The 19,852-nt window shown below is 41.0% G+C and overlaps 1 protein-coding gene across 1 annotated transcript in view; it reads left to right on the plus strand.

Annotated features, from left to right (window-relative positions):
- The first annotated feature begins 406 nt into the window (after positions 1–406).
- The window catches only part of LOC309435150 (uncharacterized protein), a 54,803-nt gene continuing 35,357 nt past the window's right edge, over positions 407–19,852 (plus strand). The window contains exons 1-9 of the mRNA XM_082043068.1: positions 407–510; positions 1,949–2,030; positions 5,757–5,840; positions 7,097–7,237; positions 7,889–8,120; positions 10,145–10,334; positions 11,348–11,522; positions 12,679–12,744; positions 18,156–18,276. Coding sequence (XP_081899194.1) covers positions 7,177–7,237; positions 7,889–8,120; positions 10,145–10,334; positions 11,348–11,522; positions 12,679–12,744; positions 18,156–18,276 — 845 coding nt within the window. The 5' untranslated portion in view covers positions 407–510; positions 1,949–2,030; positions 5,757–5,840; positions 7,097–7,176. The remainder of the gene's footprint in view (positions 511–1,948; positions 2,031–5,756; positions 5,841–7,096; positions 7,238–7,888; positions 8,121–10,144; positions 10,335–11,347; positions 11,523–12,678; positions 12,745–18,155; positions 18,277–19,852) is intronic.

Consider the following 19,852-nt stretch of genomic DNA (forward strand, 5'->3'; position numbering starts at 1 on the left):
AAACAGCCCCAGTTCCCTCAGCTGCTCCTCATCAGACTTGTGCTCCAGACCCCTCACCGGCTTCGTTGCCCTTCTCTGAACTCACTCCAGCACCTCAATGTCTTTCAAAGTCAACTCGCCACTCCGGGATCACAGCCTGAAGGAGAACTAAACCCAGACGTGGTGGCTAAAGCAGGCGGGTGGATGCCAGAGAAAGAAGGGCTAGCTCAAACTTCGGGGAGATGTCCCAAAGGGGGCCACCATGAGGGCCAGCTCGGCTGCACAGGGTGGACACGCACTCTCGGGGGTCGGTGAGCACTGGCCGGTTCCCCAGGCTCCCCACAGCCATTCCTGCTATCCTGAAACAGCCGGCCGAGCCGCAACGGGCCGGCCCTCGGGCTGGGCGGGTGCTGGGAGGGGAGAGGCGGTGGCTGCGGACGCGGTTCCCCGGGCGAGGCGGGGCCTCCTGCCCGCCCGCCCGCTATGTGGCACGGGCCGAGGCGGCCGGCGAAGCGTGGAGGGCGGACGGAGGTGAGGACGGGCGGTGCGCGGTGGGCAGGCAGGCGCCCCGCTCCCTACCGGGGCTCGGCTCGGCTTCTAGCGCCGCCGGCGTGGCGGGGGAGGGCAGCAGCGGGGTGTCCTGGAGCGGCTGGGCTTTTCCTCCCCCGCTGCTCCGTGACCCGTTTGCCCGCGTTTGTCGGCGTGGGGAGCGGACGGTGGCGGGGAAACTTCCCCGGCGCGGCGTCCCCTGGCCGGTCGGGGTGTCCGCGGGTTGCGGTAGGGCTGGGGTCAGCTCCTTGGCAGGCAGACTGCAGTGCTGATGGTTTCCAAAAAAAAAACCACCAAACCCGCAAAGTTGGTTTCTGTTAGTGTTAGCTGTGTTTTGAGGCAGTTTTGATGCACGCTGTGTTTGCGCAGTCCTGCTACCTATTCGTGCGGCTGCCGGTTTTCCTGCTCTTAGGGCACCGAATGGCTTACTTGGAAGTAGTTTTTAATTTTGCAATTGTGTCTACTTCCTCCTTCTGTATGGTGTTATACAAACTCAGGTAGGATATACGGTATAGAAATGAAAACTATCGGAGTCCTGAATGCTGTCACATTTTTTACAGTACTTGTAACAGGAAGCAGGATAAAGCTTGGCATAAATCTTCTTGACTCAGTAAAACACTGCAGAAAGCATTTACTGCATAACTGTGATCAAACCGGGGATCTTTTTTAACTGTTTGTATGATAACAAGAGGTGAAAGAGGTTCCTGCAGAAATATCGGTGTCAAACTTAGTGAGAAGCTGCTCTGACAGTCCAGGACTCAGCTGGTCACAACTCAGATGGTTGGCAACAGCCTGTGGAGCCACAGCTTGGTAGGACTTGGCTACTCGTGAAAATCTACTGAGCTGAATCAGGTTCAGGTTTGTTTCCAGCAGCACCTCATAAGTTTGGAGAGTTTTCATCAGGGACTCGGGCAAAGTGCTGGATGTGTTTTGTTTTTCTTCCTTGTAAATTCAGCAGCTGAATGCTTGTTTGACTTGGACCACTTGCATGTACTTAAGTTCTCAGAAAACAGTTTGGAGTTGCTAAATGAACACGTTCACCTTTCAGATAGATTGCAAAATTGGATTGCTGGAAAAGCCGAGAAATTGACATGAAACTCTTGCACAAAAATAGTTTTATAACACAGAATCCTTAATTCAGATATTTTAAATTCATCCTTAAATGAGAAATAACTGTTATATTTTTAATAAAACAATATTACTGATTTCTCCACCCCCTCCCCTCCTGAGTAATACATTAATTTTTTTAATACTTTGCATCACTGTATTTTTGATACATGTAGTTTTATCCTCATGAGCCCTTCTGGTCCTTTTAAAAGCCTCTTTAACTGTACTTTGAAAATATTAGTAGAAAAATGGCAACTTTAGACTTAAATAATAAATATTCCCCATTAAAGTCTGCATTACTTTATATTGACAGGCATCAGGAGTTGAAATGACATAGAAGAGTTCTCCAAACGCTGCCTGCAAAATGAACTCCCTCTGCTTGATGCTGAAAGGAGGTACTGTTTTCAATTGATCTGAATACTGATAAGACCACTCCTTTCAAGGTTGTTTGGATGCTCTCTTTGCCTTCAGTTTGATGTGAGGTGGAAGTGTCTGTATAGGTAACTCTTCACCTTGCTGGAATCAACCAGTGGTGAGTTATGAAGAGCTACAGATATATTTTTTTCCTTGCCTCCTGTGCTTTGGCAAAATATGATGGAGTACCTGTAACAAACATTTTCTTCAGATTCTGGATGTAGAGCAGCTAATACTTTGTCTCAAAGTTGAACTGGAATTGAGCTTATAAAGATTCAACCATTGCAGTTGTCTCCATGGGTATTAATCTTTTATTTCTGTGACTTCATTTTGATGTAGCTTCAACAGAATGTCTTGGATAACAGGTTTTCCTTACAGCTATGAGTTTTCTGTAGTGCTGGATCTTGCAGGATTGTCTGGAAAGGAGACATTTAAAAACTAAAGTTTGTGGTTACCACTTCAGTGTCAGAATACCACTGTGGATAAAGAGATCTGCTTCTAGAAGGTGCTTGTGCATCATTTTGTGTGAGTCAGTGTTCATGCGTGATCAGCTGCATTTTGTTGATATATTGAGCACGTTAGACAGGGAAGTTGGGACCTCAGGACAGTGGTAAGCTGGAAGCAAGGCTCAGTCTGTTAGAATATTATCTTGCTTTGCTATTGTGGTTTAACCCTGGTAGGCAGTTTAAAGAAGCCTATTGATAGGAGTAAGCACAGCAAGGAACAAGGTGTGAGCTTCATAAATTGTTGTGATGGGTTGAATCTTGTCTTGGTGGTTGTATTTTGGAGCAAGTCACCATATGTGGGTTTGGTTCTCCACCCTTGCATCCGATTTCAATTAAACTGTATTAAAGTTTTACTTAAATTGATGCAGTTCTTTCATACAGCTATGCCACTAAGTTGGGACACTTCACACTTCTATCTATTTTGTTGTTTGCAGAGATGATAACTAGTTGCCCTGAATCACAATTTCTGTGTTGTTCTTTGTGGCTTAAAGGCTAAGGATCTGTTGGTCACTTTTGTTGTAATGAGCCCCTGTAGGCAGTGATCAATATTGAAAGCCACTTAAATAAATTAACAGTGATGTGCTGAGATACAGCTGAGGGGCTTAGATGCTTTCTATACTACTGTCTTGAGCATTTTTCATCGTGTTGGCCTTTGGAGGGATCTGCCATGCCCATGTATTTATAAACTATTTTCAAGTAAAATATTTTAAAAATCACAGACAGCAAATTTGGAAAACAAAGATACAGTGATGTGTTTTGCCCAGCTTCCTGAAGGACAAGTTTGCTAATTACACTGCATGTGGACCTAGGGACCCAGTATGTCTTTAAAACATGTTCTTATGGCATTTAAAGTTGGCAGTGTGCCTAAGGCAAGTCAAAGGGCATGTTCTGCAAAGACAGACATCCTGCAAAGAACAAAATGTCAATATCATAAATTAGGTCCACATTTTCTATTTCTGTTTTCAAGGTGGTAATTTTAGAATTTTGAAGGAGAAGTAGTAAGTTATAAAGTTATAATTTAAATATGGAAAGATAAATATTAGGCAAGTAACTTGGAAATCAAAACTTTTTTAGTAGCTTGAACCACAAATTGGTTATTGGCGTGGGGCTTTGTTTGTTTGGTTGTTGGTGGTGTTTTTTCTTTCTTTTATTAATTATTTTTCTTATTTTTTTAAAAGACTTCATATACATTTTTTCCTTCGAGCCCAACAAGTTTTAAGGTGAAACATTTTTCTGAACTAAGTATGTAGGCAGTGTCATCAGTGAAATTGCCATTCTTTCAGAGAATCACAGAATGTTAAGGATTGGAAGGGACCTCAAAAGATCGTCTAGTCCAATCCCCCTGCTGAAGCAGGAACACTTAGATGAGGCTACGCCGGAATGTGTCCAGGCGGGTTTTGAATGTCTCCAGACAAGGACACTCCACAATCCCCCTGGGCAGCCTGTTCCAGTGCTCTGTTACTCTCACTGAGAAGACGTTTCTTCTTCTCAATTTCAAGTGGAACCTCTTGTGTTCCAGTTTGAACCCATTACCCCTTGTCCTACCACTGGTTGTCCCCAAGAAGAGCCTGGCTTCATCCTCGTGACACTCACCCTTTATATATTTGTAAACATTAATACGGTCACCGCTCAGTCTCCTCCAAGCTAAAGAGACCCAGCTCCCTCAGCCTTTCTTCATAAGGGAGATGCTCCACTCCCTTAATCATCATTGTTGCCCTGCGGTGGACTCTCTCCAGCAGCTCCCTGTCCTTCTTGGACTGAGGGGCCCAGAACTGGACACAATATTCCAGATGCGGTCTCACCAGGGCAGAGTAGAGGGGAAGGAGAACCTCTCTTGATCTACTAACCCCCCCCTTGTAATACACCCCAGGATGCCATTGGCCTTCCTGGCCACAAGGGCACAGTGCTGGCTCATGGTCATCCTGCTGTCCACCAGGACCCCCAGGTCCCTTTCCCCTGCACTGCTCTCTAATAGGTCATTCCTCAACTTATACTGGAACCTGGGTTTGTTCCTACCCAGATGCAAGGCTCTACACTTTCCCTTTTTATATTTCATTACATTTCTCCCCACCCAACTCTCCAGCCTGTCCAGGTCTCGCTGGATGGCAGCACAGCCTTCTGGCGTGTCAGCCACTCCTCCCAGCTTGGTGTCAGCAGCAGACTTGCTGATAGTACACTCTATTCCCTCATCCAAATCATTGATGAATATATTGAATAGTACTGGTCCCAGTACTGACCCCTGAGGCACTCCACTAGATACAGGCCTCCAACTAGACTCTGCCCCATTGACCACGACTTTCTGGCTTATTTCCTTCAGCCAGTTTGCAGTCCACCTCACTACCCACTACTCACTACATGAGTGAGATTTTGAGCTTCCCTGGTTTTATCACAGGGGGATTTCATATTGCTGAGACTAGGATAGAAGCCACTACAAGACTAAAGTTGTTAAGTACGTGAGCAAACATCTGCTTTTTAAACCAAGTTAGCTGTTCCACGCTTACAGATTTTGGATAATATTTCTCTGTATATTCTGCTTAAGAAAGAATGTAAAAACCTTGTGTGGTCACTTGATGCTATACTGACAAGAACAGAAATGCTCCATATACTGCCAGGTATTGCAACTTAAAAAGCTAGAGGCTTCTTTCCTTCCAACTGGAGATTTTAAGATTTACCTCTGCAATATTTGAAGGGAGTTGGTAGGGTTGTGTGTGCATTTTGAAAGAACAGAACTTTAAAAATATTTAGCTTTAGCCTACAATATTAGAAAGACATCCACCCTTGGTACTGGAGACCAGTAATGGGTGCAAAATGTAAAGCTTAACCTGTTGGATTGCTTAGTTATTCCTATCCTGCCCTAGATTTAAGTATTCTTTGTTTCCTTTTAGTGGTTAAATCTGTCTTACAAAGTGGCTACTTAGGTTGGGTTTTGTTGCTTGCTGACACGTGTAACAGTATCTTGTGTTGGACAGAAACTTCATTTTCGAATTCTTTGCTAGAATTCTGGTCATTCTTTACTGGAAGTTTTGTTGTTGTTCTTTTGTTTTAAGGAGTCTCTCTAGTGTAGGCAAATGTGTGCTCTTGCATTTATACTTAAGATGTCTGTGGAAAATCTGTTTTTGTATGTGTGTGTTGCTGTTCAAATGATGTGTTTTTAAAAATCCTTTTTTCTCTTTCTCCATTCCCCTTCTCCACTCCTTACAGGTAAACTGAAACTTCAAGCATGATCATCACCTCATTGGCAAGTTACAGGAAAACCACATACAAGGCAACTAAATAAAGACTATGGTATGAGTGCTCTGTCAGATAAACTGTCCAACAGATGTAAATATTTGGAGGCTGTTACATTAATATAAATATTGAACTCTGCTCTGTGTGTCCCTCTCAACTACCCCAACACTTCCGTGTATGAAATGTTTCAGAAGAAGGAGCTGATATGGTGTATTTGTCACTGAAGTGAACTACACTGGTTAAAAAAGTCAAGGCCATGTGTGTTTTTCAGAGAATACTGTCTCTTCTTCCAGCCATTTCTAGCTGGGTAGAAGGCAAATATTAACTAGGACCTGTGCAGTGAATGTTTTGCAATGGAGGGCTACACGGGAAACCAGACTGCTTTAGAGTGAGAGGGAGCAGCATGCAGAATAGTCAGGAACTGAACAAAGACAAAACAGCTACATGCAGACCTTAACCTGCAAGCTGTCAGAAGGAATAGTGGTTAAATGTTTACCAGCTGTCTGACAGTAGATGGGTTGGGAAGGGCTCTGATGACATCTTGCTGAGACAGAGCAGCCACATCTGAGAGGACAGCAGGACTTGGTTAAGATTCAGAGGTTTTGTGGAAGCCGCTTGTGGGCCATGAGGACAGCGGGTGTCTGTTCAGTCATGTCTTTGTTGGAGAAAGCTGCAAAGAAGACCTGAAGTGTGAAGTGAAACTACAATTCTTGAACACTTTGTTTTGTGTCTGACCACAGCAATTCATATTAGCCGCAGTTTCTACACACGTTTGACTTTAGTAGCAAATTTAAGTGCCTGGTGGATTACCCTGGAGTTAGTGTGCTTGTTCTCCTGCAAAGAACTGCCATCTCATCTGTTCTTAAAAGCTGTGCTGCCTCAACTGTACAAGCACAGTTCAAAGAACAATACCTCATCCACCTCTGCAACTGTGTCTCTTCTAAACATGTGGAAAGGAGAATAGCTTAATCAGGCTTGGTATCTAAATTATATGGTATAGATTAAATCACTGTATGCTCTGTATGCTATCATAACTTGTCTGTGCTAGAGGGTTTGCCTTTTTTTTTTCTTTTTGGCTTAACTAGGCTGGCAAAAGAAAGTTACACTTTATGCAAAAGTTATTCCAGTAGAAATCTGGGAAAATTCCAGTTGAAAGCTGAAAACTGAACAGCCTTCTGTGAAGGCCAACAGTTGCTGTAGTTGAAGTCTTCAAAGGCTGAGGCTAAATTACCAAACCCATTTTTTTTCCCTCCCCAAGATGACTAATGCTTCTGATTTTATTTTTTTATTTTATTTTATTTTTTTTTTTAAAGGAGTAACGCAGAGGACGGAGGATAGTGCAGCTTGAACACTTACCACATTGACGGAAGAAAATTCTTCTTTGCAGCAAACGATGACATCTATATTTTTGCTCATTGGTAATCTCATTCCACTGATACCTCTGTTCAGTGCTGGTAAGTTAAATACGTTGTTTAAATTACTATTTGGAAAAAAGAAGAAGAAATACCTGAAGGAGACGAGTTGTGTGTATTTAGCAGAAAAGAGTTACTGAGAGCAAATAGTGGATTTTGGGGTTGTTTTTGCCTCAGCTTATTGAAGATGTGCTGGATGCCTCTTTTTGGATTGAAGTTACACTGGGGATGAAATGGGCAAACTGACATAAATATTTTTAAATCCAGGCACATAAATTTAGAATACTGAGGCTTTGATTAGCCGCTCCCTGATTCCTCTGAAGAAAGTCCGAAGAGATTGGCTTCCTTGACTTAAAGTTAACTGTTGAATGCCTTCCAGCTTCTGTTGCCTGGTGAACCCCTGTATCTTCTTATATCCTGGTTTGCACTGAGGCCATTGGACTTACATGTGCTTGTCGCTGACTACCTTCATTGTGGCTTAAGCTCTGTAAAATGTGTCGTTTAGATCCTCAATCAGAAGGTGCTAAACAAACAAAAAATTGTAGCCTTGCAATATTTTAATGGTAATTTCCTACAGACAGTTTATTTTCTAATTCTTTGTAACTTGGAATGGATATTAATACTTCTACAACATAAAAGTATACAGATTAAAAGCCTTAACTTTTTTTTTTCTCTTTTATTTTTTTTTCATAGAAGAATGTGTTATTTGTAATTACTTTGTGCTTGTTGGAGAGCCTACAGTTATTACTTGCCCAATAATTACACTGCCGATGCTTCCGTCTGATTACAATCTGACATGGTATAAAAATGGTAGTGCTACACCAGTACCCACAGAGAGAGATGCCAGGATTCATCAGCGAGAGGGTTTGCTTTGGTTTATCCCTGCAACGCTGGAAGATTCTGGACTTTATGAGTGTGTTGTAAGGTAAGGAAGGGAGGAGGGAAACAACTGGGTTGCTGACGCTTACAAGTGTGATAATATATTCTTGGAACTTGAGTGTACAGAATTTTTTGGTTTAGGTAGAGAGCTTAGATCAATTAAAAGCACTGGTTTGACTATGCTCTTTGTTTCTGCCTGCTGCCTTTTTAAACTTTTTCTTGCACATATGTAGCATTATGAAAGTGGTTCATTCAGAAGACTATTCATGTTAAAGCAGGATAATATTAACCATGGTCTGTGTGGGTTGTTTGTTTGTTTTGGATGAAGTGTAAGGTCACAGGGAAAAGTTTTAACTGCTTCAGCTTTTCCTGTGCTCAAATTGCTGTTTGATACTGACAGATCAGAGGAACACTTTGGTTTCTTCATTGGATGTGGTTAAATGGAAGAAGGATCTAAGAGGAGCAAACTCTACAAGTTCTGCAGTATCACCACATACAGACTTTCCAGAGAGCTTAGCAACTTTTTGGGAATTCTTTTAGCAATTTCTAAATTAAAAGTCATAAAAACATTCTTACATATTATTTTAAAACATTACCAAATATTACTGGTCAAAAATGAGAATGCTTGTGAAGAGTAAACAATGTGCTAGACACCTTTAGAGACAGTGAAAAGTAATGAGTCCCTGGTACTCCTCAAAAGATCTCAGTGCACGGAGAAGTAGAAAATAATAGATTATTTTCAACTCTTTGGTTATTTAAAGCTCTTGCCATATTTAAAGGTCAGATTAGCGCACTGGACTTTACCACTTCAGGTGGTCAAATCTTACTTGTAGTGGCTGAAATTGCTGAGCAGGAAGTTAATTTTGAGCATGAGCACAGAAGTTTTTCTTTTCCTTGTGGTCTCACCAAAGCACACTGAGAAGAGCCAATGCAGGCTTTTTGAGTAACCCAAAATTTGTTTTAGTAGTGTGTAATTATGTTTACTGGTGTGCACACAGTGCACCAGTTATGCTGAAGGGGCTTGGGTTGTGAATGTAGTAACAGTGATCAGCAAAAACTTCCAGTGTAGGCAGAGGTCTCAGGCCTTTGGACCTTCCTTCTCCATAGTTGATAATGAAGCTATAATTGGAAGTCAGAAGAAATGTAATTTCTTCAGAGCTACCCAGTTACATAATAAACATAATTTTAATTTAGTCCTTCCTGTTCTGTTTCTACTTACTCCAGCTATGAGATATGTTCCTGTGGGCACCTCACATCCCTGGCTTGCTTAATGTCAGCAGGACAAAAAACTTGCTAAAGTTCAGTTGTGTTAACTGTAGGCTACATTTTGTACATCAGTCACTTTAATTACACAGCTTGTCAAGGTGCAGTATATAGAAGCTGAGCCCAGGATTGTCAAAACATGCAGTTCAGTCTTCTGGAAACTTCTCCCTTAGCACAGCATTGAGAAATTAAGAGTTGAGCAAATAGAGAGCATTCCTTTACTTCTAGCTTAGGCTTCTAGTTGCTAGTGCCATCTCTCCTCTGCAGAGCTGCTGTACCATAGGCTCTTGTGAGCTCTTGGTCTGAAGTGATTTCCCACTGATATTGCACAAAACTGTACATGTTATTCGGAAGCTCTGTTTCTCTTCTGCTAAGAGTTACAGTCTGTTTTTCTTGATATGTCCCTCCAAGGACTGCTGAGATGAACCTGTCTTCTGCTGTTCATTTGGCACCAAGGATGTTCCAGTGCAGATATGTTTTGGGTTACCCTGCACTACCATGTGTTGGCAAACAGCGCTGACAATGGCAAGGCTGGGCTGGTGCTGTGGACTCCATAGAGCATCAGGTCTGAGTGCTTCCAGAGCAGACCCCGCTTCTGCTCACAACACAAAATCAGAACTTACTCCCATCTCTTGGTCTTGAACAGGGGTTGAGAAGCTGAGGGGTGGTTAAGAACTACACGGGCTGTATCAGGGGTGTTAGAGGCAAGACTGGTTGAGATGCTGAAGTCCATTTCTGTAAACTCCCTGACTTGCAGGAAACGACATTATTGTTAATGACCTGATTTGCCTGCTCTTCTCTTCACAGGAAACTTAACCAATCCAACACAAAAACTATAAATTTAACAGTTTTTAAGAATGATAACAGTTTGTGCTTCAATGGAAAAATGAAGTTTGAACAAAAAGTGATGACCACAAATACTGGAAAGATTATATGCCCAGACCTAGAACATTTTAAAGATGAAGAAAATAATCAGCCTGAAATACACTGGTATAAGGTAGTGTGCATAGGAAATATTTTATTTAAAATGTGTTATGAAGTAACTGTGAAAAACAGCTTTTGGAAGGGAAGGTTTATTTTCTCTAGAGTTTGAATAAGGCATCTGTCTTGCTACACTATTGGTAAGGTGTAAGGAGATATGGGAGGCAGATTTTAAAAAAACAATTGTCCATGTATGGATTGCAAGTTTTTCCAGAGTAAAAAACATGTCTTTTGATTTATGAAAATCTGGTTTATCCTTTGTTTATTTTATGTAGATAATCAGTTTAAAAACTTTTGTTTCCTCAAATACAAGAATCTACATAATTATTACATTTTCATAGAATATTAGGCTTGTCCTGTCTGTGGATCATGGTGTGGTATTCTTATACTTCTTGCTCTGATTCTGCCAAAACACTATGTAGACTATGCAAGCTTACAAACATGTATTTTGCCTGTGGTAAGGTAAAATTCTAAAGTAGTTCAATTCTTAATTCTGATGCTGATATTAAAGTAGCCTGTACATGTAAAATAACCTTGGTGCTGCACTTATACATCTTCCTTTGAGATTAAGAGGTCAGGGAAGAGTGGGAAGTTATTCACTGTATTTGCATTGTCACAGAAAGGGTAATGTATGCAACAGCATGAGGCACTGCTACTGCAGCTCTTGTTCATCTCAGTGAAACAGAAATGCAGGCACATATTCTCATAAACTCTCTGCTACATGTGTAATAATTTTTATTACACCTGAGATAGAAAACTGTCAAGCTGTTAAATGAAGGCAATGAACTAAGGCATGGCATTTGGAAACTTAAAGGGGTGGCTACAGTGATTTTTAGAAAGTGCAAATGCAGCAAGACGTCATCAGGCTTCATGTTAGAGTGTTGTGATGCTTGGATAAGAACCCACATTGTGGCTTTCAGAAAAATCAGTAGTTGGCAGCTATTTTAATAATCAGTAGAGTTCAGTAACTTCTTTAGATATCAGATTATTAGCTCCCTTAAATTACAAGTATTTTTTTTATATGTTTAGGAGTGTAAACCTGGATTTCTTGAAGACAAGCGACTTATTTTGTCAGAGTTTGATAATGCTGTCTTGATTTACAACCCAACTGTACAAGACAGAGGAAACTACACGTGCCGCATGGTATACACATATATGGGAAAACAATACAACGTTTCACGAACCATAAATCTAGAGGTTAAAGGTGAGTGCATTGAGGTTACTCGCTTCTCTTTTTGGCTCTGCTGTAAATATTTGCATGCAGGCATAAGCTATTTGGCGTGTTACTTTTCAGCTCAGTGAAATTAGAGTTGCAAATCTAAAATTATTCTTTTCCCCAAATGCTAAAATTAGAATACAATAATGCATGTTGCTACCCTTGAGCATTGCTTCTGAAGAAGAGTTGTCATGGGGAAATGAGAAATGCAGGGTTATGAATGAAAATAAGAAGGAAGCAGTGGTTACAGGGGGGTGGGGAGGAGGTGTTTTATGCTAAGACAGTGCATCATTAAATATTTTTTTTTTTAAAAAGGCATTTTTGCTGAGATCGTCACAGCAAAACACTTGTGGCTCTCTTGGTGAACTCACAAAGTTCACTAGAATCTCAGTTGATGGGAAAGGAGATGGGACAAGCTGTATAAGTACTATAAAGTTAATAAATCTTCCTTTGGAAAAGAGTGGCTTACTGTTGGAACTGGGTTGTGCTTTTCTGCATCTAACAGGATGCAGAACTGACTGTCACACTTTCCTAGTACTGTCACTTGTTTCTGGTAACTGCATCTTCGTAGGCAGTGTTGCTGATGACTTGACCAGTACCATAATAGTATTCCTATCAGAAAAGCTGGCTGGAGGGAGTGTGTTCATCTTTTTAGATTAAATTGAAATTCTGACTTTAGGTGATACAAGAACAGTGAGTTGTTAGCAGTGGGTCTATGTATTGTGCAGAAGGGTGCAGTTCCAGCCCAGTTTAAGTGTGTGCTTGTTTACTCTTTTACTTAAATACTAGGAGGTATTTCTCTTCTTTATCTATCTCTCTGACAAAGTTAATAATGTTTTTTGTTTTTGTTTTCATTTTTTTTTTTATTGCTTTTATATCAACTGCCAGTAAATTCAAGATTTTTTGGAAGTATCTTTAATATGAACTAAAGTCTTTTGTTAATGTGGAAGCTAAAATAGAATAGTTTGGATAAAGTACAGCAAATCTCATGAGATATTTTCTGTTGTAAATTTGAAACTGGTAGTAAGTATGGTACTACAATAGTACCAAACAATAAAGCAAAGCCATTGTAAAACTGTTTAACGAAGTAAGCTGTGGAACTCTTCTTGCCTGAAGATTTTGTTTTTCTTTTTGTTTCTGTTAGAACGATCACCGCAGTTGAAACCAGAGTTTATTTATCCAAATAACAACACAATTGAAGTAGAACTTGGTAAGTAGTGAGTTATTAAGAAGTCATTAACATTCAGTAAAAGAAATAAGATGCTGGTCTTCCTGAAATAACATGTGAACAGTTCCACTGACTTGAACAAGATTGGGAGATAGGCAGGTGAATTGAGGATATCTGGAAGACAGATGACAGAACATGATTCCTGCAAGTAATTTGCAGGGGGAGTAACTGTATGGCTGAGATTGGAGTCTCTTGATCAGCAGTGTCACCTTGTATGCGTTTTTTTTTTTTTTTTATTTTGCTATTGCTGTCTGTCCTTTGTACCACTTCTCAGTCTCTATGCCTCAGTATCTGTGAAAATACGGTTACATTTATGTAACATGTTAGGATAGCTACCAGTTGACCAGTTTGGTGTTTTTTCCTCCTCCTGTATGTTTCCTGTACCCCTTCCCTCTCCACAGCCTGGATTTTATTCCTTGTTGTAAGGTATTAAAAAGTTTCAGATACTGATCTTTTGTGAAACAGTGAGCTGCTAGTTGATGGATATCCTAGGTATTGTTCATCTTAGAAATTTCTTAAACAAGAGATTCTGGATATAAGGAATAAACTTTTTCCAGTGAGGGCAGCCTGGCAGTGCAGCAGGCTGCCTAGAGTTGTCAGTCTCCATCCTTTGAAGTTTCAAAACCTGACCTTGTAAAGCTCTGACCTCACAGCTGACCCTCCTTTGAGCAGAAAATTTGACTAAGGACCTCCCAAAGTCCCTTCCAAACCTCAATTACTCTGTGATTCTATGGGTCAAGTATATGTTTTGTAAGTCTTTTCCTAAGCAAACCTATACATGTTTAGATTGCACCGTGTAGTGGACAGAGTTGTGTCCTACTAATGTAGTCCAGAAGAATGAGTTTTGGAGCTACTTGAACCGTAATGTTTTTCTTGTTTTGCACCAAGGGGAACTGCTTCAAACAAAGTATTTTATTAAAAACAACATTAACTGATTTTGGAGAAGTGCGATATTCCAGAATTTCCTAGTACAGAATCTAAGCTGTTTTGTAATCTTTTGAGGAATGATTTTTACTAGTTAGTTCATTAGAGAAGCTCTGAGGGAAGGTTGTGTTTGGGCTCTGGCACCACACAGGAACTGAGGCCAGAGCATTGTGGATTATTCTTAAGTATTGCACACTGATGGTAGTCCCACATAACACGTCTACTTTTGCTGCTGCTTTTTCTGATGTTCAGCTTGTAAATACTTTGTGTATCAGGGGTTCTTTTCTCATGTTGAGGCTTCATGTTTCTTTTTACATCATGTGAAGCATTTTGTCTGGCCCAAATTCTAATTTTTAGCATATGGTATTAAACCGAAGTGAACAGCACTGAAATACTGATGGGTTTGTGGTTTTGTTTGTTTGGGGCTGGCTTTTGTTGCAGCTGTTTGGAGGTGGTTTGTTTGTTTTTTGACCTCAAGAGCTTGTGAAAGAGATCTCATTCTGAAGTTGCCAGGTTTTCGTGAGGATGAGTAGATTTTGACCAGAATAGTGAATGAGCTTTAATAGAAATTATGTTCTTCCGAAGTCCAGAAGGCTTTGTTTTAAATGGGGAGTATTCAGGATCTGATACAAACAGTATTACTTTGTCAGTTTACAGTCTGGCACTCTTCATATGGTTACTTAATTCTGTTGGAAATACTCTGAAATGGCTCAGAGACTGCTTCTTTTCTGGTAATTACATATTCTCTGGCTTCATTATGTTTACATGCCTGTAGAGCTTTATTTGTGCCCTTCCATTAATAAGGGAATTTGTTCACCAGATCTTAGACTGAAATAAGGGGACTTTCCATTGTCATTCCTTTTACCTCACACAACCCTAATTCTTATGCCTGAAAACTTTCTTTTTCCTTTTTAATAGTAACTGTGGAAGAAATGAAGTAATATTATGGTGAGGCTTTCCTGTACTGCATCTCTTATCCATTAAAATATAACGTAAATCTCATTTGTGGTTCTGACTGGTAATTAGTTAAAACTTCCCATTTAATTCAGAAAAACTCTTACCAATGCAGCTTCTACTCAGGAGTCCGATCCACATAGGCCTTTAAAAGGCTCTTTAATTTGATGAAGACTTTTTAAAATTTTCTTAATCCTTGGTAGTAATTGATTAGAATATGGAGAATTGAGCAATTATTAGTCCAGGAGATGCCCATGACTCTCCACCTATGTTAAGATGTGTTACGTGACAACTTGTTTAGACTCCTTATTTTAGAACAGCATTTGGTCCACGTGTGTCATGGCTTAGACGCTGCATTAATTAAAAGTTGCTGATTAGATGCCTTAGACCAACTAAGATGAACAAACACAGCTTTGCCTTACAGACAGTGGGAGAACAGTCACATGTGAAACTAAAAAGAGACACAAAGCCTTTATCCGCTGAACAAGTGGCTAGTGAACAGCTACAAATGATTCTTTACTACAGGGAGACCCTTTAAAGGAAGTTGGTGAAGTGTTTGTGGTTTTTCGTTGTTGTTGTTGTTTTTTGTTGTTGTTGTTGTTTGTTTTATTTTTTATTTTTATTTTTTTTACAAATGCCACTGCCATTCAATAGTAATATTTTCTGTCTGATACCTTTAATGACATGCTGGAAAAAATCTTTGCTCCTGTTAAATGCCTGTGGGACAGAGCCTGGAAAAACCTGTATGAACCTGGAAACACCTGTATTTTTGAATGAGAAATGGCAGGAGAAGTTTGTACAGAACCTTAACAGCACATTCATGAATGCATAGAAATCAAAGGCATGGAACAGTTAAGAGACTTTCTGCCTTTTGAAGAGCTGTGCAATGTACTAAACCACATATTTAGAAAAAAATCATTTTTATGGTGGAAGGACATGAGGGAAGAGATTGGGAAGCATCTGTGATTTCTATGTGAACTCTTGTTCAAGTGACTGCTTTGCATGTGAGCTAAAGGTTTATACCATACTTTCGATAGAGACTACCCCTTGGTGGAAGCATTCACAGAATCGATTGGGTTGGAAAAGACCTCAGGGATCATCGAGTCCAACCCTTGGTCCAACTCTAGTCCGTTTATTAGATCATGGCACTAAGTGCCATGTCCAATCTCAGTTTAAAAACCTCCAGGGACGGCGAGTCCACCACCTCCCTGGGCAGGCCATTCCAATGCCTGACCACTCTCTCTGTAAAGAATTTCTTTCTAATATCCAGCCTAAATTTCCCCTGGCAGAGTTTAAGCCCATGCCCCCTTGTCCTATTGCTAACTGCCTGGGAGAAGAGACCAATCCCCACCTGGCTAGAACTTCCCTTCAGGTAGTTATAGAGAGTGATGAGGTCACCTCTAAGCCTCCTCTTCTCTAGACTAAACAACCCCAGCTCCCTCAGCCTCTCCCCATAGGTCTTATGCTCAAGTCCCTTCACCAGTCTTGTTGCTCTTCTCTGGACTCGCTCCAGCACTTCAATGTCTTTCCTGAACTGAGGGGCCCAGAACTGAAAACAATACTCCAGGTGTGGCCTCACCAATGCAGAGTACAGGGGAAGGATCACTTCCCTTGTCCTGCTGACCACGCTATTTTTGATACAGGACAGGACACCATTGGCCTTTTTGGCCACCTGGGCACAATGATTGCTCATGTTGAGCTTCCTGTCAATTAGTACCCCCAGGTCCCTTTCTGTCTGACTGCTCTCCAGCCACTCTGTGCCCAGCCTGTAGCGCTGCAGGGAGTTGTTGTGACCAAAGTGCAGCACCCGGCACTTGGCCTTATTGAACTTCATCCCATTGGAATCAGCCCATTTTTCCAGTCTGTCCACATCCCTCTGCAGAGCCCTCCTGCCTTCCAGCAGGTCGACACTCCTTCCCAACTTGGTGTCATCAGCAAATTTGCTGATGATGGTCTCAACCCCCTCATCTAAATCGTCATCTAAATCGTCGTCATCAGATTTGATGTGGTTCTAGGAAACAAAACACTGAGATCTTTACATACGTGAACTAAGAGCCCACCTTCTCCTGTCAAATCGTAAATTCCATGTGCAAAATACAGAAGGAAAGGACTCCAAGGAAGCTGCTTACCTTCCTGTAAAATGAGTCCTCTGAGGTACATTGGAAATTAATATATGCTGCAGCTTGGCTTGCTTGCTTAATACTGAGGCATTCTGTAGGATCTGGACTGTTGGTGGCAAAGGAGCTGAGTGACGGATGAGCTTGCTCTGGAAGCAGAGTGTGAAGGTGTTCAGAATCCCAGTAGATAGTGTTGGCCAAAAGACTCTGATGTGGAGTAGAGATATGTGTGGTCACCAAGAATAGGATCCAGTTCCAGGGTATAGATGTCTACACATAGAATCATAGAATCATCTTAATCATCTTAATCATCTTGGTGGCCTCCTCTGGACCCTCTGCAACAGGTCCATGTCTTTCCTGTACTGAGGGCTCTAGGGCTGGACACAGTACTCCAGGTATAGTCTCACCAGAGCAGAGTAGATGGACAGAATAACCTGTCTTGACCTGCTGGCCACAATCCTTTTGATCCAGCCCAAGATATGTTTGGCCTTCTGGGCTGCAAGTGCACATTGCCAGCTCATGTCCAATTTTTCATCCTGCAGTGCCCCGAAGTCCTTCTCAGCAGGGCTGCTCTCAATCAGCACATCCTTCAGCCTGTATTAATATCGGGGGTTGCCCTGACCCAGGTGCAGAACCTTGCACTTAGCCTTGTTGAACCTCATGAGGTTCACATGGACCCACTTCTTGAGCTTGTCCAGGACCCTCTGGATGGCATCCCATCCCTTGGATGTGTCAACTGCACCACTCAGCTTGGTGTCACCTGCAAACTTGCTGAGGGTGCACTTGATCATGTCTGTGTCATTGATGAAGATATTAAACAGTGCTGGTCCTAGTACGGACCCCTGAGAGACATGGGTATCTGCATATGAGCTATGAGCCTTAATTCATACTATTATTTATGGGGGCTCAATTCAGTTGCTTGCACACAGATGTCTACTGTGGTTTTGGGTGGTCTGGCTATGTTAGCAGTGCAGGTTTCTTGAAGATGTGGAGTCCTATCTGCCAGCTCCATACAGATGCCTTGGATGATGGAGAGCATCTCAGATGTCTCCATACTGTGCACCTCCAACTGATTTGAGCCCTGAGATCTTTCAGTGGACTCTGGAGAGACATTCAGTTAATAAGGTCCAGGTGTCTAATGTGAGTGGACTCCAGCAGAGCTGAACTCTGTTACTAGTTTAGATATCTAGCTCACATGTGGACATGAATATTTAGATGCCTACATTTAGGGTGGAATTTGTATCCAGTTAGGAGACACCCAAGTGTGGATTAGAAATGGATGAGTTTTAGGGACTCTGCTTTTCATAAGGTAAGTGTTTTCCCAGGTGTTCCTTAATCACTTTATGCTATTTCTGTTACAAGACATTCAATTGCCATATTTAAATGTTTTTTTTGTAGGTTCTCATGTAGTTATGGAATGTAATGTATCAAGTGGCATAAATGGCTTGATTCCATTCTGGCAAGTTAATGATGAGGATGTTGATAGCTTTGATAGCACCTACAGGGAACAGTTTTATGAGTAAGTATCCTTATACATTGAATTGTAAGTATGTTTCTAGATGAAGTAATCTGCAGTAATTTGCAGTGAATTCACCATAAAGTTGACTACTTGTCAAGCGTTAAAGTCATTGAAAGACAGATTAGATATATTTGATACAAAAGTAATGAAGCAATCATATGTAGGTTTTTATAATGCTGTTGTGAAACATATAATTTTGTAAGGTTTACTTATGCATTTGTTCTTATGCAATCTTTTTTTGCTAATAGATTAAAGCCTGCTCTCTATCATTAGTATGGGAAGGACAGATTGTTCCAAGATGAAAAAGCACCCCATTTACTCTTATTTGTGAAGTTGGTCCTTTTCAAAGTAGAAAGACAGCTGCTAATCCTCAAGAACAGAAAGCAGAAGCTCTTTTTGTGGGACATATAGGGTTTGTTAATGTTCAGGAAAATTAAACACACTAGGCTGATAAGTCCTGCTCTCTCAAAAGAAATTGCTGGTTTTCTGTTACTCAGTGACTGGTCTATTCCATAGCAGAGTGTGGATATACTGTTTGCTTCTTCATTGTACCAATCACTGCTGTTAAACATAACCCTTAAAATGCAGTGCAAAAAAGAAAGGAAAAAAAAAAGAATCTCAGCTGATCAGTTCACACTCATGCAGAAGCATTGCTGTCTCCACAAAGTGCCATCATCACTGCAAAGTATGGCTGGAGATTTGGGTTGCAGACTGCTTTTAAAATTATCCTTTTCATTCATCTGTATTTGGCCACAAGAAGAAATCTTAGTTCTAGTTTGTGCCCAGGTTCCTTTAGGGGGAACTATTGATTTCATTATAGATCTGTATACTCGGTTGTTTTCCTATAAATATTAGGGCCCCAACTTATGTCTCTAAGGCACAACAAAGTCCGTTACTCTTTAGGGCATGAAGTTTCTCAGCTTCACCTGTTAAGACACATGTGCAGCTCTGTGTAGCTATGTTTGAAGTTACTATAACTCTATAACCGCAGCTGTTTCTGAAACCAACTTAGTGCTGCTAATAAACACATCTTCCTGAAAAGCATTTAGTATATTTAACTTGAGGCAGTTCTCTGTTAAGATTTTTGGCTTGCTTGGAAGGGAACTCCATTTCTCATCGCTACCCTGCCTGATAATTTTCCCATACCAGAGTTGACAATGTGCAAAATACATCCTGTTCAAGTTCTAATTAGGATTAATAGTTCAAAATAAGTTATCCAGTATCAGAGAAATAAATCTAATTGCAATAATGTTTTATTTCAAAAAATAGGAGCAATTTCTCAGCAATTAAATTTGCAGAGCATTTGCTAGTACCAAAACACACTGTAGGCATTGCCAACATTGTGGACTTGAGGGCTTATAGCGAGGAGATAGTTCTTTCCTCTGCTGGGAGAAAAGTTAAAACTGACTTGAACAAATCTGAACATGTTGCAAAATGATGAGGCTTGTATTGGCATTCCATGACAGAAGTTGCTGGCAATTATATATGTAACAGAAACTGGTTCTTCAGGGTGTTCTGCAAAATGAGGTTCCCTCCTTGAGTACATAAGGTCACGTCACTTTGGTATACAGGGTAG

The sequence above is a fragment of the Streptopelia decaocto genome, assembly GCF_964273445.1.
Source record: "Streptopelia decaocto genome assembly, chromosome: 1".
In the NCBI taxonomy this organism is placed as follows: Eukaryota; Metazoa; Chordata; class Aves; order Columbiformes; family Columbidae; genus Streptopelia; species Streptopelia decaocto.